The sequence below is a fragment of the Myotis yumanensis genome, unplaced genomic scaffold, assembly GCF_028538775.1.
Source record: "Myotis yumanensis isolate MYYU_CA2020_CCGP unplaced genomic scaffold, mMyoYum1.0.hap1 SCAF_5, whole genome shotgun sequence".
Taxonomy (NCBI): Eukaryota; Metazoa; Chordata; class Mammalia; order Chiroptera; family Vespertilionidae; genus Myotis; species Myotis yumanensis.
The window spans coordinates 89980034-89997998 of NW_027223756.1; the positions used below are offsets into that span (position 1 = coordinate 89980034).

The window sequence follows — 17965 nt, forward strand, 5'->3', positions numbered from 1 at the left end:
CCTTTTGATGATCTCTCAGCTCTGCTGTACTTTAATGTAGTGTTTGACTGGTTCCCAGCTGCCTCCCCCATCAGACTGGATGAACCCCTAAAAAGCAAAGCTCACATCTGCCTGGTTCCCACTGCCCCAGCCTGGGGCCTGGCACACAGTGGTTGGGCAGGAAAATGAGAGCTGAGAAAACACTGTGAACTAGAATCTCAGGGTCCTGACTCCCCACGCCTGGACCCCCCTCCCTTTTATTCCACATGAAGAAATCAGAGCTCAGAGAGGCCAAGTCTCAGGCCAGGAACACACAGCAGCCACTGGTCACTGTCAGATTCCTGTGGGACTTGGAACCCCTCCAGACCTGCAGGAAATGAGTCCTGACTTCTCAACTCCTGGCTGAATTGGCCACAGCCATCAAGGGAAGTGGGGCATTTATAAAAAGGAGAAGGGTTAATAATTGGGTCATTGTGGTTTGGGGGCAGATGTTGAACAGGTCAAATTCATCTTGTTGGGCTTTGGGGCAGCCACACTGTTTTGGAACATTCTGGTAGCCCCAGCTGGGAGTGGGAGTGGAGGAGGGGAGGTGGAGAAGTGATGAGGTCATGTGGCCCCGTGGAAGAGTTTGCTTCCTGGAAATCAAGGGAACATGCTGAAGTCAAGGGTCCAATCGCCTGAGCAGCTGAGAGCCCTGAGCAAGTGCAGAGACTTCTCTGGACCTGTTTCCTCATTAGCTACATGAGGTTTGTGGGGAGTGAAATGACTCAGTCATAGCAAAGGGGCCTCGGGGGCTCCCACTGAGCCCTCCTGCAGGCTGGGGACACAGAAGGGGGAGGGGTGCCCCAGTCTGGCCCTCTCCAGCAGAAGTTCTCACAGCATATGATTCTGACCCCCAGGGGACACTTGATAATATCTGAAGGCAGTTCCTGTCACAACCTGGGGGTAGGAGGGTCTGGCACCTGGTGGGTGGAGGCCAGGGATACCTTGACCTCCTACCCATTCAGGGCAGCCCCCACCACAGAGAGCACTCCAGCTCAAATGTCAACAGTGCAGAGGTTGAGAAATCCTGCCCTGGAATGTCAGAGTGAGCCAGGGCTGACCAGCAGACCCTGAGCAACAGATGAATGATTACTCTGACGCAGGATTGCTATGAAAGGGAGAGCTAAGGTGAACCAGGTCCAGCATGGCCAGGCGTGAATCTGAGGAGGGGCGGTGAAGGATGAAAGAAAACGGGAAGTAGAATAGTTGGGACCAGGTGGGATCACTGTGCCCTCCTGTGGGCACACAAAGCAAAACAAGGGGAGTGGTCAACATGTTGACAATGTTCTTATGAGTTCAAATCTATTTCCTTTCTCAAGCCTTGTTTTGGCAGCACTTTCTGCACTTCCCACATTCTGTTAGCTCTCTAGGAACAAGGGAGGACTATAAGGTCATGCTTAATTGTGCTAGAAGGGCTCTCCCCTCCAAGCTGGGACATGTATGTGGCTCTGCCACAGGTCAGTCCGAGACTTGACCCAATAGCCACTCCCTGCACTAAGGGACTGCCTGGCTGAAGGAACCAGACAGCTCAGATCACCTGCCTCTTCAGGCTTTTATTATAACAGCAGTTTGAAATAAAGTTTATCTTTTACCGGTAGATACAGTCAGTAGGGTAAGTAATCTTGGGAGGACACATGTGTTTGCAGTGTCCTTTAAGCAATGACACCTAAAGATTATGAATAAAGATCCCAGTAAACGCCCAGGGGTCTGCACGTGCACAGACATGTTTGGAAATGTCAAGGAATAATTAGGGGCGCTACCTTCGGACTCCCCTAAGTTGGAATTCGGATAAACATGGTGGGCTGCCTTCAGCACACATCCCTTTTCTCAGAATGTCCTCCTTACAAACTTTCTAACCATGTCCCATGCTTCCCCACATCTCCCCCTTTTTTGTTTGGCCGGGGTATAGAAGGTAGAGGTCTGCGGTGAACTTGTTGCCTGTAAATGTTGGGTTCTATGAAGCATGTTCACTGCTCAAGCTCCGATTTTACTGACTATAAGAAAAACAAAAAGAATTACAATGGGCTTGCTTCGGCAGCACATACACTACAATTGGAACGATTCAGAGAAGATTAGCATGGCCCCTGCACATGGATGACTTGCCAATTCGTGAAGCGTCCATGTTTTTAATCTTAGAAGAAGCCATAGGCACCAAAATAGCAAACAGTTGTTGTAGCAATATCTTTACTGATACAGTTCCTAGAGCAATGGAAACTAAGGAGAAAATAAACAAATGGTACTACATCAAAATAAAAAGCTTCTGCAAAGCAAAAGAAACCATCAACAAAACAACAATAAAGCCCACTGCATGGGAGAACATATTTGCCAATGTTATCTCTGATAAGGGTTTAATCTCCAACATTTACAGGGAACTCATACAACTTAACAAAAGGAAGATAAACAATCCAATCAAAAGGTGGTCAAAGGACCTAAATAGACGCTTTATGAAAGAGGACATTCAGAAAGCCAAGAGACATATGAAAACATGCTCAACAGTCACTAAGAATCTGACAGATGCAAGTTAAAACAACAGTGATGTACCATCTCACACCTGTCAGAATAGCTATCATCAACAAATCAAAAAAACGACAAGTGCTGGAGAGGATGCAGAGAAGAAGAAACCCTCTTGCACTGCTGTTGGGAATGCAGACTGGTACAGCCACTGTAGAAAACAGTATAGCATTTCCTCAAAAAATTTAAAATGGAACTGCCATTTGACCCAGTAATACCACTTCTAGGAATATATCCCAAGAAAACAGAAACACCAACCAGAAAGGATATATGCACCCCTATGTTCATAGCAGCACACTTTACAAGAGCTAAGATTTGGAAACAACCTAAGTGCCCACCCGCGGGTGAATGGATTAGAAAACTGTGGTACATCTACACAATGGAATACTATGCTGCTTTAAAAAATGAAGGAATTGTTACCATTTGCAACAGCATGGATGGAACTGGAGAGCATTACAACAAGTGAAATAAGCCACTCAGTGAAAGAAAAATACCACATGATCTCACTCACTTGTGGAATATAAAGAACATTATAAACTGACTAGTGGCTCAGTGCACAAAATTTGTGCATGGGTTGGGTGTCCCTCAGCCCAGCCTGCACCCTCTCTAATCTGGGACATCCCTCTCAGAATCTGGGACTGCGGGCTCCTAACCGCTCACCTGTTTGCCTGCTGATCACCCCTAACCATTCTGCCTGTAGGCCTTCTCGCCCCGAACTGCCTCCCCCACAGGCCTTCTCACCCCCAACTGCCCTTCCTTGCTGGCCTGATTGCCCCCAACGGCCCCCCGCCAGCCTGCTTGCCCCCAACTTCCTTCCCCTCCTGGCCTGATAACCCCTAACTGCCTCTGCCTTGGCCCTGCCATCATGGCTTTGTCCAGAAGGTCTCCCAGTCTAATGAGCATATTACCCTTTTATTAGTGTAGATAGGATATGACATACCACCATAACTATAACATATCTACCAGTATTACTCTATGAGAATACGTACTTCATGTGATAGGAAGGCATCTAGTACATTACATTGTATATGCTGTAAGTAGTGGGAAATACTGTATTCATAGCAATGATATGCACCCTGTGACTTCCCTTCCTGATTTAGGAATGGTTCCCCAGTTGTTTGAATGTTTCCAGGCCCCGGATGTATTTGGAAGGAAAATAGCTCTGACTTTGGAGAAATTAAATTACAAACATGACACTAATTCAACTGCCTCCTGTACTTCCAGCCAGATAAAAGGAAAAACATCCCGGGACCGGCGCCTCCTATGGCTGAGCTCCGGAGTGAGGACCCGTGGCCCAGCACTGGGCGGGTGAGGGTGACTGGAGGCACCTTGGGTTCGTCCTGCTGTCACCCTGGCAACCGGGGCCCTCTGCTCCCAGACCCTCCTGAGCCCCTGTGCCTCTTAACAGGGTCCTGAGGCTGCACCCCAGATCCTGCTGCCCTCTCCTCACCTGGGATGGGGCATAGCAGCACAGGGCCCAGGCATCCCATTTTCATTAAAATGTTCAACAGCGCCCACTCCACTGGTGTCCGCAGGCGGCCTCGGGGCAGACAGTGATCCCGGGGGTGCTCGCTGCACCCGCCAGAGCTCAGCTATGATGGTCCAGGGTGAGACAGCCCCACCAGGTGCCGTGGGTGCGACTTGGACCCGCTTCCTTAACCAGGGACATGGTGCTGGGCAGGAGGCTGTGGTGCTTCCTCCCCAGCCCCTGCTGGAACGGGTCCCTGCGGTTTCAGAACCAAACTCCAAGGGCCTCCCTGGGCGGCAGTGGCCCTGAGCCTGCCAGCTCTCCCTCGATCCCACCAAGGCTTGCTTCTCACACTTGCTGAAACCCTTCTGGGCCCACTTGCCATAGTAATCTCCGGCGGGGTGAGGGGACTGGGCGCCGCCATCTTTGTGGCAGTGTAACGGTCAATTTACATATTCCATCTTTATTAGATAAGATGAACAAAAATAGATACAGAGGCAAAGAAGCATGGAACAGACTGTCAACCTACAGCGGGAAGGCTGGGGAGGGTTGAGGGCAGGTAAGAGATCAACCGAAACACTTCTATTCATGCATATAAGCATAACCAATGGACGCAAAACACTGGGGGTGGAGGGTGAGGGCATGAACCGGGGAAGGGGTCTCAGAGAGGTAGGGCTGGCTGAGGGAAGGTCAATGGTGGATAAAAAAGGAGACATATGTAATACTTTAAACAATAAAATAAAATTAAAAAAAAAATTACAATGATGGCAATAGTTAGTCCAATTAGGTGCCAATTGATTCCAGGAAACCCTGTAGTGGGGTCTATCCAGTGTAAATGCTCCTTTCCTGCATTCCAAGCAGTAGTCTGCTGTATGGGCTCATTAATGGCAGTACAGAGTCTTTCATTTGTTTTTGTAGAGCAGTCACTACTTCAGTAAGATTGTCATGAAATACTCCCCACAAACGCTTCTTAATGTCAACCCACTGATGGTGACCACTGTTTTATTTTATAGGGGTGACACATAGGTGCTTATGTTCCCAATCACAATGAAGCATTTGTCTGTATGCTAAGGCGTCCTGTCTTTCCCCCAAATATACTGTGGCTGCTTCTACAGCCTGTAACCTAGGCAAAATTTAGGATCTATGTGCTGTTGCACAGTACATCCCTCAGTTCCATTCCTGGCCATACCGTCTAAAAACGTGGCAGTCTGCACAGACTCAGAAAGGGCCACCATGGCTAGGCTGGCAGTAGTAAGACTAACAATAGCCGAGAGGATGGCTGTAATGAGCAGCCCCCAAATCTCTTAGGCCGCAAATGACTGAATGCTCTTTCTGAAATTTCAATTCCTTGCCACTCCCTTGTGAGGTCAACAGGTCTTAAGACCTCAGCCAGTCTCCTCAATGTTATAATGGTGTTTATGTTCAATGAGGTGACATTTTTTTCTTTCAAATATTTTTATTAATTTCAGAGAGGAAGGGAGAGGGAGAGATAGAAACATCAATGATAAGAGAGAATCATTGATTGGCTGTCTCCTGCATGCCCCCTATTGGGGATCGAGCCTGCAACCTGGGCATATGCCCTTGACCGGAATTAAACCCAGGACCCTTTAGTCCGCAGGGCAATGCTCTATCCACTAAGTCAAACCAGATAGGGGGAGGTGACATTTTGATTGGTAATACAGGATATACAGTAGGCCCCTTCTCTTACCTGTATTAGAAATCAATTTTTATAAGTAATTTGTAAGCCAGTGCCCATAAGGATGTGTGGTACACACCAATTTCTATGGGAATGATATTGTGAAAAGGTCATAGTATAATTATTGGATTTGTGTTGATAATCCCCGTCCCATAAGTTTAGTGGGTGGAAAACATGTCCTAATCTCCATAAAGTTTCCTGAACTGGAAAATCTTGTAGCTGAGAGTGAGGGGAACCAAATCTTCCCCCTGTCCTTGCAAGGGGGATCCTAGCTGACCCCACAAAGGGCCATTGGAGGCACGGTGGGATAAAATAGCATGCAGGTGGCCATGTGGGTCCCAGTCTAGAATTGGATGGTCTCCCAGGTAATCATGAGCCCGTTCCCCTCGGCAGACTTCGCAATGGAAGGCCTCTGGGAGGGATCCCACTTCTCATTTTGCTGACATGGAGGCAGGGGTGGAGCTGAGCACAGGTATGCTTGCCCTTGGCTAGACTTCCTGCTGAGAGAAAGAGAAACTGGGCCCTTGCTTGTCCTTCCTTGGGGATAGTGTGTAACCAGATCTGATTAGAGCCTTTGAACAATATTGGGGTGTAGAGGAAGTAGTAATACAAGGGGTAACAGGTTAGAGTGGAAGGTAGTGTTAGGGGACTCTGGGGTCCAATGTGCCCCATTTTCAAGATGCCTACAGGTGGCAACCCCATGTCTCCTCCTAGGAAGGAGGTCACACTATTAGAGTCAGGGAAAGGGCATTCCCCCAGGTGAGGGAGGGCTATCATGTGGGCCCACTACATGGTGGCTGATGCTGGTGCCCAAAGCCAGATGAGAATACCAATCCATACCGCACAAGAGTTGAGATGAATCAGAGAAGTCATAGCAAGAAAGAGGTTACCTGGCTTGGGTGGAGTGTGAGGACGCTCAAACAGTTGCTCAGCCTCTGCCGTCAGCTTCTTCTTCATCCCCCAAGTTATTCTGAGGGCTGTCTGGGTTCAGGGAAGGCCCATCGTTCGGGGGTGCGGAGTGCCCAGACCCAAATTCTTCATTTCTGGAAGAGGATTGGTCCCGTGCCATGCCATGAGAGGGTTTCATCCTGTGAGCTGGAATCCACAGCAGCCCTATGGGCATAGAAATACACCCATATCCTCTCCCCCATGTTAGTAATAATTCATTGGGTCCCATTGGTTATTAGTGTTCACATCTCGCCGTAAGACTTGTGGTTTCTGAGATGGAGTTAATGAGGTAAAGTGCCGTTCTACAGAGGATTGAAAAGTATTATTCAGATTCAATAAATTAAGGGTAAAGAGTGCTTCAGATAGTTGTATAGCGTATTTCCCCTTTCTTGTTTTACCAGCATACCATCAGGGTAGCATGGGTACGTTCAATGATGGCCTGCCCCTGTGGATTATAAGGGATTCCCATGTGATGCTGCATGGACCAAGTTCTGCAAAAGGTGGTGAAGCCATGGCTGCTATAAGGAGGCCAATTTTCTGTTTTTATCTTGGATGGAATTCCTAAAACGGCAAATGTAAGTAGCTAATGTTTAATCACATAGTGTGTGCATTCGCCAGGAAGAGCATGGGCACTGATCAAACCAGAAAAAAGTGTATTTGCATGTACACAGGGGAGTTTCCGAAAAAGGTAATGTAAGTGACATCTGTTTGCCAAAGGTCATTGGCCCGCTGGCCTCTGGCATGAACTCCCGTGGAGGAGGGTGAGGACCTGTCATGTGACAATCAGGAATTGTAAATAACTTGCTCAGCTACTCCCTGGGTCAGGTGAAATTCTTTATGTAGTTGCCTCCAATCTTGGTGGAACAGTTGATGAGACTGACGGGCTTCTAGTGAAGCAGCGGTCATCACCAGGCGGTCTGCTTGATCATCGCCTTGTACCAGAGTCCAGGAAGAGGACTGTGGCATCTGATATGAGACATGAAGAGAGGATGTAACCGACCATGTGGAAGGGCCTGGAGGTGAAGGAACTGTGCTAGCAGGGGTGGATCTAATGTAGGCTTGATGAGAGAAGTTTCTAGGTTTTGTAAGATATAAACGGAATAAGCAGAATCTCTAGCAGTGTTCAGGGGTTGCCAGGGAAATGTTTCTAGTGCCAGGATCAGAGCTTCAATTTCTGCTGGCTGAGTCAAAGTAACCTCTCCTCCCCGCCTTCTGTTGAATGGTTGAATGGTTGAATGGCACCATTAGGTGGCCAATGGATGGCTGCTTTACCAGCTTCTCCTGAGCCATCTGTGAGCACAGTATGTGCTCCTGGGATAGGGATATGTACAGTCTTAGTGGGCCATAGTAACTTGGTGTGGGACAAAAAATGTAATGTCTTATCTCTGGGGAGAGAATGCTCCCCCTATCCCAGCAAATCAGCTAGAGAATTGGACAATCAATGGCGGTCTATAGTGCCTCACATTGAGTTTTAGTTAATGGAAGATGAGCAATATCTGAATCATGTCCAGGGAGTTTTGTACTGCGTTGCTTCCCATTGAAAATTAAAGAGCAAATCAATGCTAGAGAAGGGGATCAGGTTTTGGAGGGAGTATGAGAGCAAAAGAACCACTTAATAAGCCCCAGCTCAGATACAAGTTGTCATATAAATCCCGTAGGTGAGTGCCTGGTGGGAAAGAAAGAAGAGAATGCTGGAGAGAGATTAGCTGAAGAGAATGCTGGAGAGAGATTCTATTCAAATATCGTGTGTTGAGGGCATCCTCCACCAAGCGGAGTTCTTTTATCCCTTCTGGGGAAGGCTGTCTGGGGGAATTTAAAGCTGGATCCCCTTTTAGGATGTTAAACAGGTTTTCTAAGTTCACTCTGGGAATACCTAGCGTTGGTCGTATGCAATTTCTATCTCCTAGTAAGTTTTGAAAGTCATTTAGGGTTTTTAATTCCCTGTGGACAAAGGTAACCTTTTGGGGTCTGATGGTTCTTTCAGTGAAGATATAGCCTAGATATTTCCATGGTTTTGTCATCCGTACCTTCTCAGGGGCTTTTAAAAGGCCTCCCGAGACAGTTTCCTTTTGCACCGAAGAGCACATAAACTATAACAGGTCCTTCTCAGGGGCTGTGAGGAGTGTCATCCATGTGATAAATAATCGTTCCAGCAGGAAACTGCCGCCTGGTTGGCATAAGTGCCTGATGTACATGGTGCTGACACAGAGCTGAGCTGGTCCGCATTTCCTGTGGGAGGACTTTCCAGCGATATCTCTGGGCAGCTCTTCATTGTTAATTGAAGGGAGAGTAAATTTCTCCCGATCTTGGAGAGCTAGAGGAATGGTATAGAAGCCATCCTTTAAATCAGCAGTTCTCAACCTGTGGGTGGCAACCCTTTTGACGGTCGAATGACCCTTTCACAGGGGTGGCCTAAGACCATCCTGCATATCAGATATTTACATTATGATTCATAACAGTAGCAACATTTCAGTTATGAAGTAGCAATGAAAATAATTTTATGGTTGAGGGTCACCACAATATGAGGAACTGTATTTAAAGGGATAGAATGTTGAGAACCACTGCTTTAAATCTATGATAATAATGGGCCTGTCTTTTGGGATCGCGGCCGGAGATGGACGTCCAGGTTGGAGAGAACCCATGGGTTGAATATCGACATAAATGACCCTTGAATCATGTAAGAGCCACCAGTTGTTAGATTTGGGGTGATTATAAAAATAGGAGAATCCAGGGGCTGTTGGAAGGGTCTATGTCCTAAATCCCTTTTTTCTTTTACTAATAGATGGGCTTGTTGCAACTTTTCTTCCTTTAGGGGCCCCTGCTGTACCCAAATAGGGGTTTGGCTTAACCAAGTCAAGGGGAGGGGAGGTATAACAACAGTGTAACCCCCACTGCGAAAGGAGATCACGTCCCCATAAATTGACTGGAATCTGTATGATTAGGGGCTGCATGTAGCCAATTTGCCCACCTGGCCCTTACAGCATAGGCGCCGAGAATGTTGCAATGTCTAGGAAACTTCTCCTGTTCCCACTATCCTCTGACCTTGCTTCACCGTGGGCCATGACGAGGGCCAATTGAGATGACTAAGTATAGTACAGTCTGCCCCAGGAGCTATGAATCCAGTGAATCTTTTCCCTTGGATTTCTATAGTGAGGAGGGGCCATTCTCTTGGGACTGATTCCAGTAAACCCCTCGCTCTCCAGTACTGCCAAGTTCCCCCAACTCCCCCCAAGATTTCTCTCCTTCCCTAGAGTGTTCTGGACCCAATATGGTAGTAACAACAGTCGCAGGATCTTAGTTTTTGACGGGAAATATGCAACCCCTTGCATGGCATGAGCACCTGGACTTCTCCCTGGTCATCACTATCAAGGACTCTGGTATTACAGTGACTCCTTTTGAGTTAAGGCTGGAGCCCCAAAATAATGCCTACCATGCCCAGTGGCAGTGGCCCCCAAGTCCCCATAGGAGCCCTTTTAGGGTCAGCCCCTTCCTTTAGAATCAATTCTGTTGGAGTAAGTCCAGTGCTGCCCTCACAGTGGTAGCTGCTGGGAGGGAGTAGACAGTGATTTCCCGTCTGTCCTAGGAAGGCCATCCTTGCCTCGGTTTGTTGTGGGCCAGGACTGCGTTTCCCTGCAAGTTTTGATTTGCATTGGTTGGCCCAAAGCTGCCCCTTATGGCAATGGGGACAAGTAGATGGGGTGAGAATTCCCAGAAAAGGAGGTTGCTATTTTACCTTTGCAATCCTTTGTAAAATGTCCCATTTCCCACGCTGATAGCATTTGGAATCTGTTTTGCCCTAATTCCCTGCCTGGAGAGCCTTGGCCAACATTTGAGTCAGTGGGTTTCCGTGCCTACCAGCTGACAAGGCCTGACAAATTCCCCCACCGTGGTGGCCTTTTCCCTCATGGGCGGCATAGCATTTGACAATCAACGTTGGTGTTCTCATATCCCAGTTGCAACAAGAGAATATCTACAGCCTCACTATGACTGATCTGCGGCCGAATGGATTGGATAAGGCGATTTACAAGGTCAACATAAGATTCCTGGGGTCCATTGACAAAGGAGCCTTGCTGAATTCCGCCTTCTGGAATACACTGTAGGCCAGTGTGCACAGAGAGGCTTGGGCAAATACTTGAGGGTGCAGATTCAATTGCTTTGTACATTAACCTATCGTCCCCGCTCCTGCATATTTGGGGCTGTCAGGTGACCAGCGCCCGCTAGATTGTTTTGGTCAGCCTGCTGTTCACAGATCTCATCATATCCTGCTCTCCATAACAGATACTGACTGGCATCTAAAGTCCTTTTAGCCAAAATCTGCCAGTCCCATGGCGTTCTATGGTCATTTCCAGACCAGGATTTAAGGAGTCCTTTTGTAAAGAGACTGTTAGCCCCATGTTCTCTAACACTTTTCCTTATTTCTTTAAAGGTATTAAAGGGTAGCGGTTCATGCATCCAGTTACCTTGCTGATCTTGCATCACTGGGCAGCCAAAAGCTCTCCGTGTAGCATAGCTTGCCTGACACCTGATCCCATAACCGAGGACCTATCCGGGCCTTAAGTATTTCAGGCTCTACAGGCTCTACTTCGGGAGGAGGGGGATGGTAAATCCTCCTGGCATTCTGTAGGCTTTTTTTTTTCTTAAAAATACATTTTATTGATTTTTTACAGAGAGGAAGGGGGAGGGATAGAGAGTTAGAAACATTGATGAGAGAGAAACATCCATCAGCTGCCTCCTGCACAGCTGCTACTGGGGATGTGCCCACAACCAAGGTAAACGCCCTTGACCGGAATGTAACCTGGGACCTTTCAGTCCGCAGGCCGATGCTCTATCCACTGAGCAAAACAGGTTAGGGCAAGGCTTTTGATCCTCAATATGAAGTGGGCACAGTGCAGCTCCAACCGAACCCACATAATTACAGATGACAAAGGCACTTGTTTTCCCTGGGCCGGATTTCTCTTTAAATTCCTACCTTCTTGTTCCCAGAGATCCAGGTTTAATGTTCCAGCAGCAGGGAACTAAGGATTATAAGTTATGACAGTCTGCAAAAGGCCCTTTAATTGTTTCTTGGTAACTGAGGCACCTTTCACCTTTCACAACTGTTTAGGCACTGTTATATATTGTTGTTGTTTTATAGACAACTTCTGTCCCCTTGTGAAACCTTAGCTGAAAAACATACCCTGGAATTGGATATTCCCAATGAGCTCCAATGACTTATTGCACAGTAAACTTTCATTTCATTCCTCTTCTATTTTGAGGTTTCCGCCATGTCTCCGAGCATTCTTTGGTTGTCACATGGGCACCACCTTGCCTGGGCTGACCAGCAGACCCTGAGTGTCAGATGAATGATTACTCAGACACAATGTTTGCTGTGAAAGAGAGGGCTAAGGGACTGCCTGGTTAAAGGAACCAGACAGCCTCAATTGCCTGCCTCTTTAGGATTTTATTGTCACAGCACTTTGAGATAAAGTTTATCTTTTAATATATATATATATTTTTTTATTGATTTTTTACAGAGAGGAAGGGAGAGGGATAGAGAGTTAGAAACATCGATGAGAGAGAGACATCATCGACCAGCTGCCTCCTGCACATCTCCTACTGGGGATGTGCCCGCAACCAATGTACATGCCCTTGACCGGAATCGAACCCGGGACCTTTCAGTCCGCAGGCCGACGCTCTATCCACTGAGCCAAACCGGTTTCGGCAAAGTTTATCTTTTAGATACAATCAGTAAGGTAAGTAATCTTGGAAGGACACATGTGTTTGCGATGTCCATTAAGCAAGGACACCAAAGATTAAGCATAAAGATTCCAGTAAACACCCAGGGGTCTGTAGGAGCACAGACTTGTTTGGAAAGGTCAAGGAATAATTAGGGGCACCACCTTCAGCACCCCCCTAAGTCAAAATCCAGATAAACAGGGTGGGCCGCCATCAGCACACATCCCTTTTCTCCAATGTCCTCCTTACAAACTTTCCAACCAAGACCCATGCTTCCCCAAAAGAGTGAGGAGGAAGGAAATTGACAGGTTCCATGCACAAAGAAATGGTTTGGGAGGGTGGGGAGTTGTGAGCTGGAGAGGGGAGATGAGGAGAAAAAAAGGCTAGGGGAGCCTGTGGCAGGGATGGTTTTAGGGGTCCCTGGGTGGACAGCAGGAGCCATAGAGGGGGATCTATTGACCACCTCATCTGGGGACTGCAGGACCTGACAGCAAGGAAGAATTTTGGGCAGACACAGGGGTCCTGACCCCAGTGCCATGCACAGGAAGTTTCATGGACAATAGTTGGGATTCCAGGAGAAGTTGGAGAAAATAAGATAACAGAGAGGAAGGAATTAGGGGGCAGGTGAGGATCCAGGAGAGTGGGTGAAGGGTCTCTCAGGATGGTGGCCTCCATTTTGGAGAAGCAGACTCTCTGGAGGTGGGGCTCAGCAGGATGAGTAAGAATTTGGGGGGTGGAGGAAGGAGGTACATTGTGACAAATGCCTGGCCTGGGTGTGTCTGCAGATCCAGGTGTGAATCCCAGCCTCACACTTTCTGCCTGTATGTTTTTAATTGATTTTTCTTTTTATTGATTGATTGATTTCAGAGAGGGAGGGAGGGAAACATCATTTTGTTTTCTCATTAATCATGCTCTCACTGATTGATCCTTGTCTGTGCCCTTACTGAGGATTGAACTGTGACCTTGGCATACCGGCAGGACACTCCCACCAACTGAGCTACCCAGCCAGGGCTTAACTGATTTTTAGAGAGAGAGGAGGGAAGAGGAGAAGGGAGAGGGAAAGAGAGAGAAACATCTATGTGAGAGCAAAACATGGATTGGCTGAATCCTGCAATCCCCAACACAGGAAAGAACGTGCAACCCGGGCCTGTGCCTTGACCAGGAAATGAGCTGGCAACCTTTTGGTGCTTGGGAAGATGCACAACCAACTAGACCACATCCAACGGTGCCAGCCCTGCACTTTCTGGGGAGGGGATGGGGAACCAAGACAAGATGTCCTTCTCCTCACAGCCTTCGTTCCCATGGAAAGGGATGGGGAACAAGAGCCTCAGGAGCTGGGTGAGGAGATAAGACTAGAATGCTGAGCACTGAGTGAGCACCGATGGGGGTGGGGAAAGGGTGGACAGTCCTTTAGGGTGAATCCATCAGAAAAGAGGGCTCAGTAGGCAGTGGGGTGGCACCTAACCAAACCCTGTGGGTTACTTGGGAACATTCTGGAGCAAGGAGGCTGGTGTAGACATCACGGGGTCCCAGGTGCTTGGGACTGACACAGTGATCCTCCAGGAACTACAGAGCAAGTTCCTTCCCCCAAAGGGGATGCTTATTTTGTGGAACCCAAAGACCCCAGAAGAAGTTACCTTCCAGAAACCATGACAGCAAAGAACAGATGCCCCCTCCCACTTCATCACCTGCCCTGCTTGTAGGTGTGTGTGTGTGGGGGGGGGGGGTGGTGAGATTGCAACTTTGGGTGAACTTTGATGCTTCCCCACCTCTAAGGCTGCCCCATAAACCACCCCCTGCCACCTGGCCCCCGGGCTCCCCCTTACCGTCCCCTCCCCACAGCCATGTGCCCCTGAGAACTGGCCAGGTCAGGGAAACCCAGAGGGAAACAGGCGAGTCCAGGTGGTGGCCTAAGAGACAACAAGGCCGAGTCAGGGCAGGATGCAGGTGACAGAACTCGCCCATCCCCTCCATGGGCCTCACCCCACTCCTGCCTGGACCCCTCCCTCTGAAACCGACACAGATGGGCCTGGGTGCCTGTCACTCCTTGAATCAATTATTAAGCAGAGACAGGGTTGAATCCTATGAAAGTTTATTAGGATGGACTGTTGGCCAAATGGGAAAGAGCGCCTCTGGGACCAGGTGGTTATTTTTCCAAGATGACAGGACACTCTCAGAAAAGGAGCATGAACTGCATTCTGAGTTTAATCTCCATTGGCCCTGTGCATACAGCTCTCAGCCAGGTTAGAATGTACCTAATCAGAAGAGAACAGTCACAGTTAACAGACACAATGCATAGGATAAGAGCTGGTCCCCACTGTTCTGTTTCTGCCCCACAGCTCCTCACTGCATTCCTCTCTCTCCAGCGTCCAGCCCCCTTCCCGCAGGCAGGCCACCACCCCAGACCCTGACTGTCCCTAACTCCTCCCATCCCTCTCCAGCCCCCCCCTCACCTGCAGGCTTCCTGGGATCTCAGGCCAGCAGAACCAGGAGGCTCAGGGGCAGGAGCAAGGCAGCCACGGAGAGATGGAGGGTGACTCCTGAGTTGGGAGGACACTTGGCAGAGACCAAGTCCTCATTCTCTTTTCTGAGGAGGAGATGGGGACAACTCAGGAGGCTGCCAGGTCTGGCTGCACTGGTGCTGGGCTGGAAGCCCCTCAAAATCTCTTCTCCTTCCCCACCAGGTCACTGGGATGGGGAGTGGCCGGTTGCCACCCAGAGTTGGGTGACTGGAGGGACCAGGCTGGGACTGCAACTCTGTCCCCAGGACAATGGGAATTTTCAGAGCCAAAGGGGATCCTAGGTCTTGGGGTTGGAAGGAGGAAGCGGCGTGGCCGGGGGTGGGTGGGTGTCCTGACCTTAGTTGCTCCAGATCCCCGGATTTCTTCTCCAGATCCGCTGACTTCTTCTCCAGATCCCCGGATTTCTTCTCCAGCTCCGCGGATTTCTTCTCCAGATCCGCGGATTTCTTCTCCAGATCCCCGGATTTCTTCTCCAGATCCGCGGATTTCTTCTCCAGATCCGCGGATTTCTTCTGCAGCTCCCCGGATTTCTTCTCCAGATCCTCAGATTTCTGCTTCAGATCCGCGGATTTCTTCTCCAGATCCGCTGACTTCTTCTCCAGATCTGCGGATTTCTTCTCCAGATCCGCTGATTTCTTCTCCAGATCCGCGGATTTATTCTGCAGATCCGCGGAGTTTTTCTCCAGATCCGTGGATTTCTCCTCCAGCTCCGCGGATTTGTCCTGCAGCGACTGATTCAATGTCTTGATCTCCTCTAAGGAGCGACAGAGAGTGTGTCCGCACCGTAGCCACGCCCCTCAGCTGGCCCCACCCCCGGACAGGACCCCTCCTCTAGCCCGCCTTCATTGAGCCAGTGCACCTTGGAAGTGTGGCATGCCCGCCCCTTCCTACTTCCTCTGGCTTTGGTTCTGTCCCTCTAGCCGGACCCCAGTCCAGAGGCCCTCCCCCTCCCTCCTCTTCAATACCTGACAGGCTCTTGCAAACGCCCTGACTGCAACCGGGCCTGTGTTTTTCTCACCTTGAAGCTTCTGCACCAGCTCCTGTTGCTTGTCGCCCCTAGCCTTCTCCTCTTTCAGGGAAATCTTCAGGGTGTCCTGGGATGCGGGGGAAGAGTAAGGGTGTTGGAAACTGGGGCTCTTGTCCCTGGTGGGCTTGGCTGCTGTCCCTGGGCCCTGACCCCCTCTCCAGGTCCTGGAGTCAGAGGGCTCAGGCCCAAACCCCTTTCAGCATTCCTGCCAACCCTCTCTGAACTTGTCTCCCACCCTCCCAGGGTGTGATCCTCAAAATCGGAGTTTCAAACCCTCCCCCCTCCATTAGTAATTTGGAGGGTCTCTTGGCCCAAAGCCTAGGAGAAATGTCCGGATCCCCTGGGCTATTGTCCAAGAAGAGTTAGACGTACCCTCAAACCCAGAACACAGTGGGATTTCTCAACCCAAGTTAGATGTCCAGTGGGAGTTTCAAGGTCCCCCACATCAATACTCCAGTTAAAATGCTGCCTCTCAGGGATGCAGTGGAAGTATCAAGAACCCCTGCCTTGCCCTGGTAGGTCAGTTGGTTAGGTGTCAGCCCAATATGCCAAGGTTGTGGGTTCAATCCCTGATCACGGCACATACTGAGAATCAACCCATCAATGCATCAATAAGTGGAACAACACATCAATGTTCCTCTTGCTCTCTCCCTTGCTCTCTCCTAAAATCAATAAGTAAAAGCTAAAAAAAAAAAAAAAAAAAAAAAGCCCCTGCCTTCTTCAGAGTCTGGTGTGGTCCCCATCCCAATACCCAGAGGGCATTTCTGCTTCCCTGAGACTGTGCCCAGGGAGGGTTCCCAGCTGCCCTAGACCCATGGTCGGCAAACTGCGGTTCGTGAGCCACATGCGGCTCTTTGGCCCCTTGAGTGTGGCTCTTCCTAAGCCTTAGGAGTACCTTAATTAAGTTAATAACAATGTACCCACCTATACAATTTAAGTTTAAAAAAATTTGGCTCTCAAAAGAAATTTCAATTGTTGTACTGTTGATATTTGGCTCTGTTGACTAATGAGTTTGCCGACCACTGCCCTAGACCAATGTCCTGGAGTTTGGAGATTCATCCACATCGTATTGGGGATACTGAATCCCCTTAGTGGGTGCTCTGGGGTCCCACACTGCCACCCCAGAGGGAGTTTAGAGCTCCCCAAAACCCTGTTGGGGAAATTCAGGCTCCCCATGCAGGGGCCTAGGGGCAGTTTCAAGGTCTATCACCACTCCACCTAGACCCTGGGGGTCCCCAAGCACCCAGACCCTGGGGGTCTCCCAAGCACAGGGCCCCCTCTAGGAGGGGCAGTGACTTACCACAGTCTGGTTGCAAGTGGCAGCTTGGGCCTCAGTTCCCCGCAAGACTTCCTGGGCCTGGGTCAGCTCCTGCTCCAGGAGGTGGGTGATGTTTCGACATTCCTGCTCAGCCGGGAGGCCATCCTTGCAAGCTGGCCTATTGAACTTAGCAGCCAAAACGCCTGTTGCAACAGACAGACCGACCACTAGTAACACCAGGAGGCCCAGCAGGATCCATACCCACACTGGCAGCTTGCGGTTCTCCAGCGTCTTGGGATTCTCATCCCTGGGCAGTGGGGAGTAAGGGTGAGAAGTGGGTGCCATCGAGAGTGATGCAGGGGAGACTGGGAGTGAGTGAGGAAAGAAAGCTGGAACTTTCTACTTGCTGGAACTGTCCCCTGATTAGCATGGGACCTATGCCAACTAATGAGAAGTTCCAAAATGGGGCATCTGCAGGAAGAGGACAGTTTAGCTTTCACTTTGCCTTCCCAGAATGAGAATTATGGGCTTGACCCTTCTGGGCTGGGTGCTGGCCCATGAACTCCTGTGGGAGAGGACACCCTTCTCCAGTGTTCCTGAAGGTGACAGCTGCAGTGACAAGAAGCCTAGGGCATGTCAGCCTCGGGTTCCTGTGGACTGTGACCTGAGAGGCTGAGCATCATTGGTCCAGTCCCCAGCTGGGGAAACTGAGGCTGAGAGGTGAGTGGTGGACTGGGAGTGGGCAGGGCCAGGGTCTCCCCCAAGAGGCTGGCTTTGGTGTCACTCTCCATAGTGACCC

General features: G+C 49.5%; 1 protein-coding gene and 1 non-coding gene across 2 annotated transcripts; one reads left to right on the plus strand and one right to left on the minus strand.

The window, feature by feature from the left end:
* Positions 1–2043: 2043 nt before the first annotated feature.
* Positions 2044–2150, plus strand: LOC139011828 (U6 spliceosomal RNA). The gene has a single exon (XR_011471659.1). It is a non-coding gene; the product is annotated as a U6 spliceosomal RNA (small nuclear RNA).
* Positions 2151–14455: 12305 nt separating this feature from the next.
* Positions 14456–17511, minus strand: LOC139009932 (bone marrow stromal antigen 2-like). Its single transcript, XM_070414049.1, has 5 exons — positions 17209–17511; positions 15900–15975; positions 15218–15635; positions 14813–14946; positions 14456–14614 (listed from the first exon to the last, which is right to left on the minus strand). The coding sequence occupies exons 1-4, from the start codon at positions 17509–17511 to the stop codon at positions 14832–14834; spliced, it is 912 nt and encodes a 303-aa protein (XP_070270150.1). The 3' UTR covers positions 14456–14614; positions 14813–14831.
* Between the last annotated feature and the right edge of the window lie 454 nt (positions 17512–17965).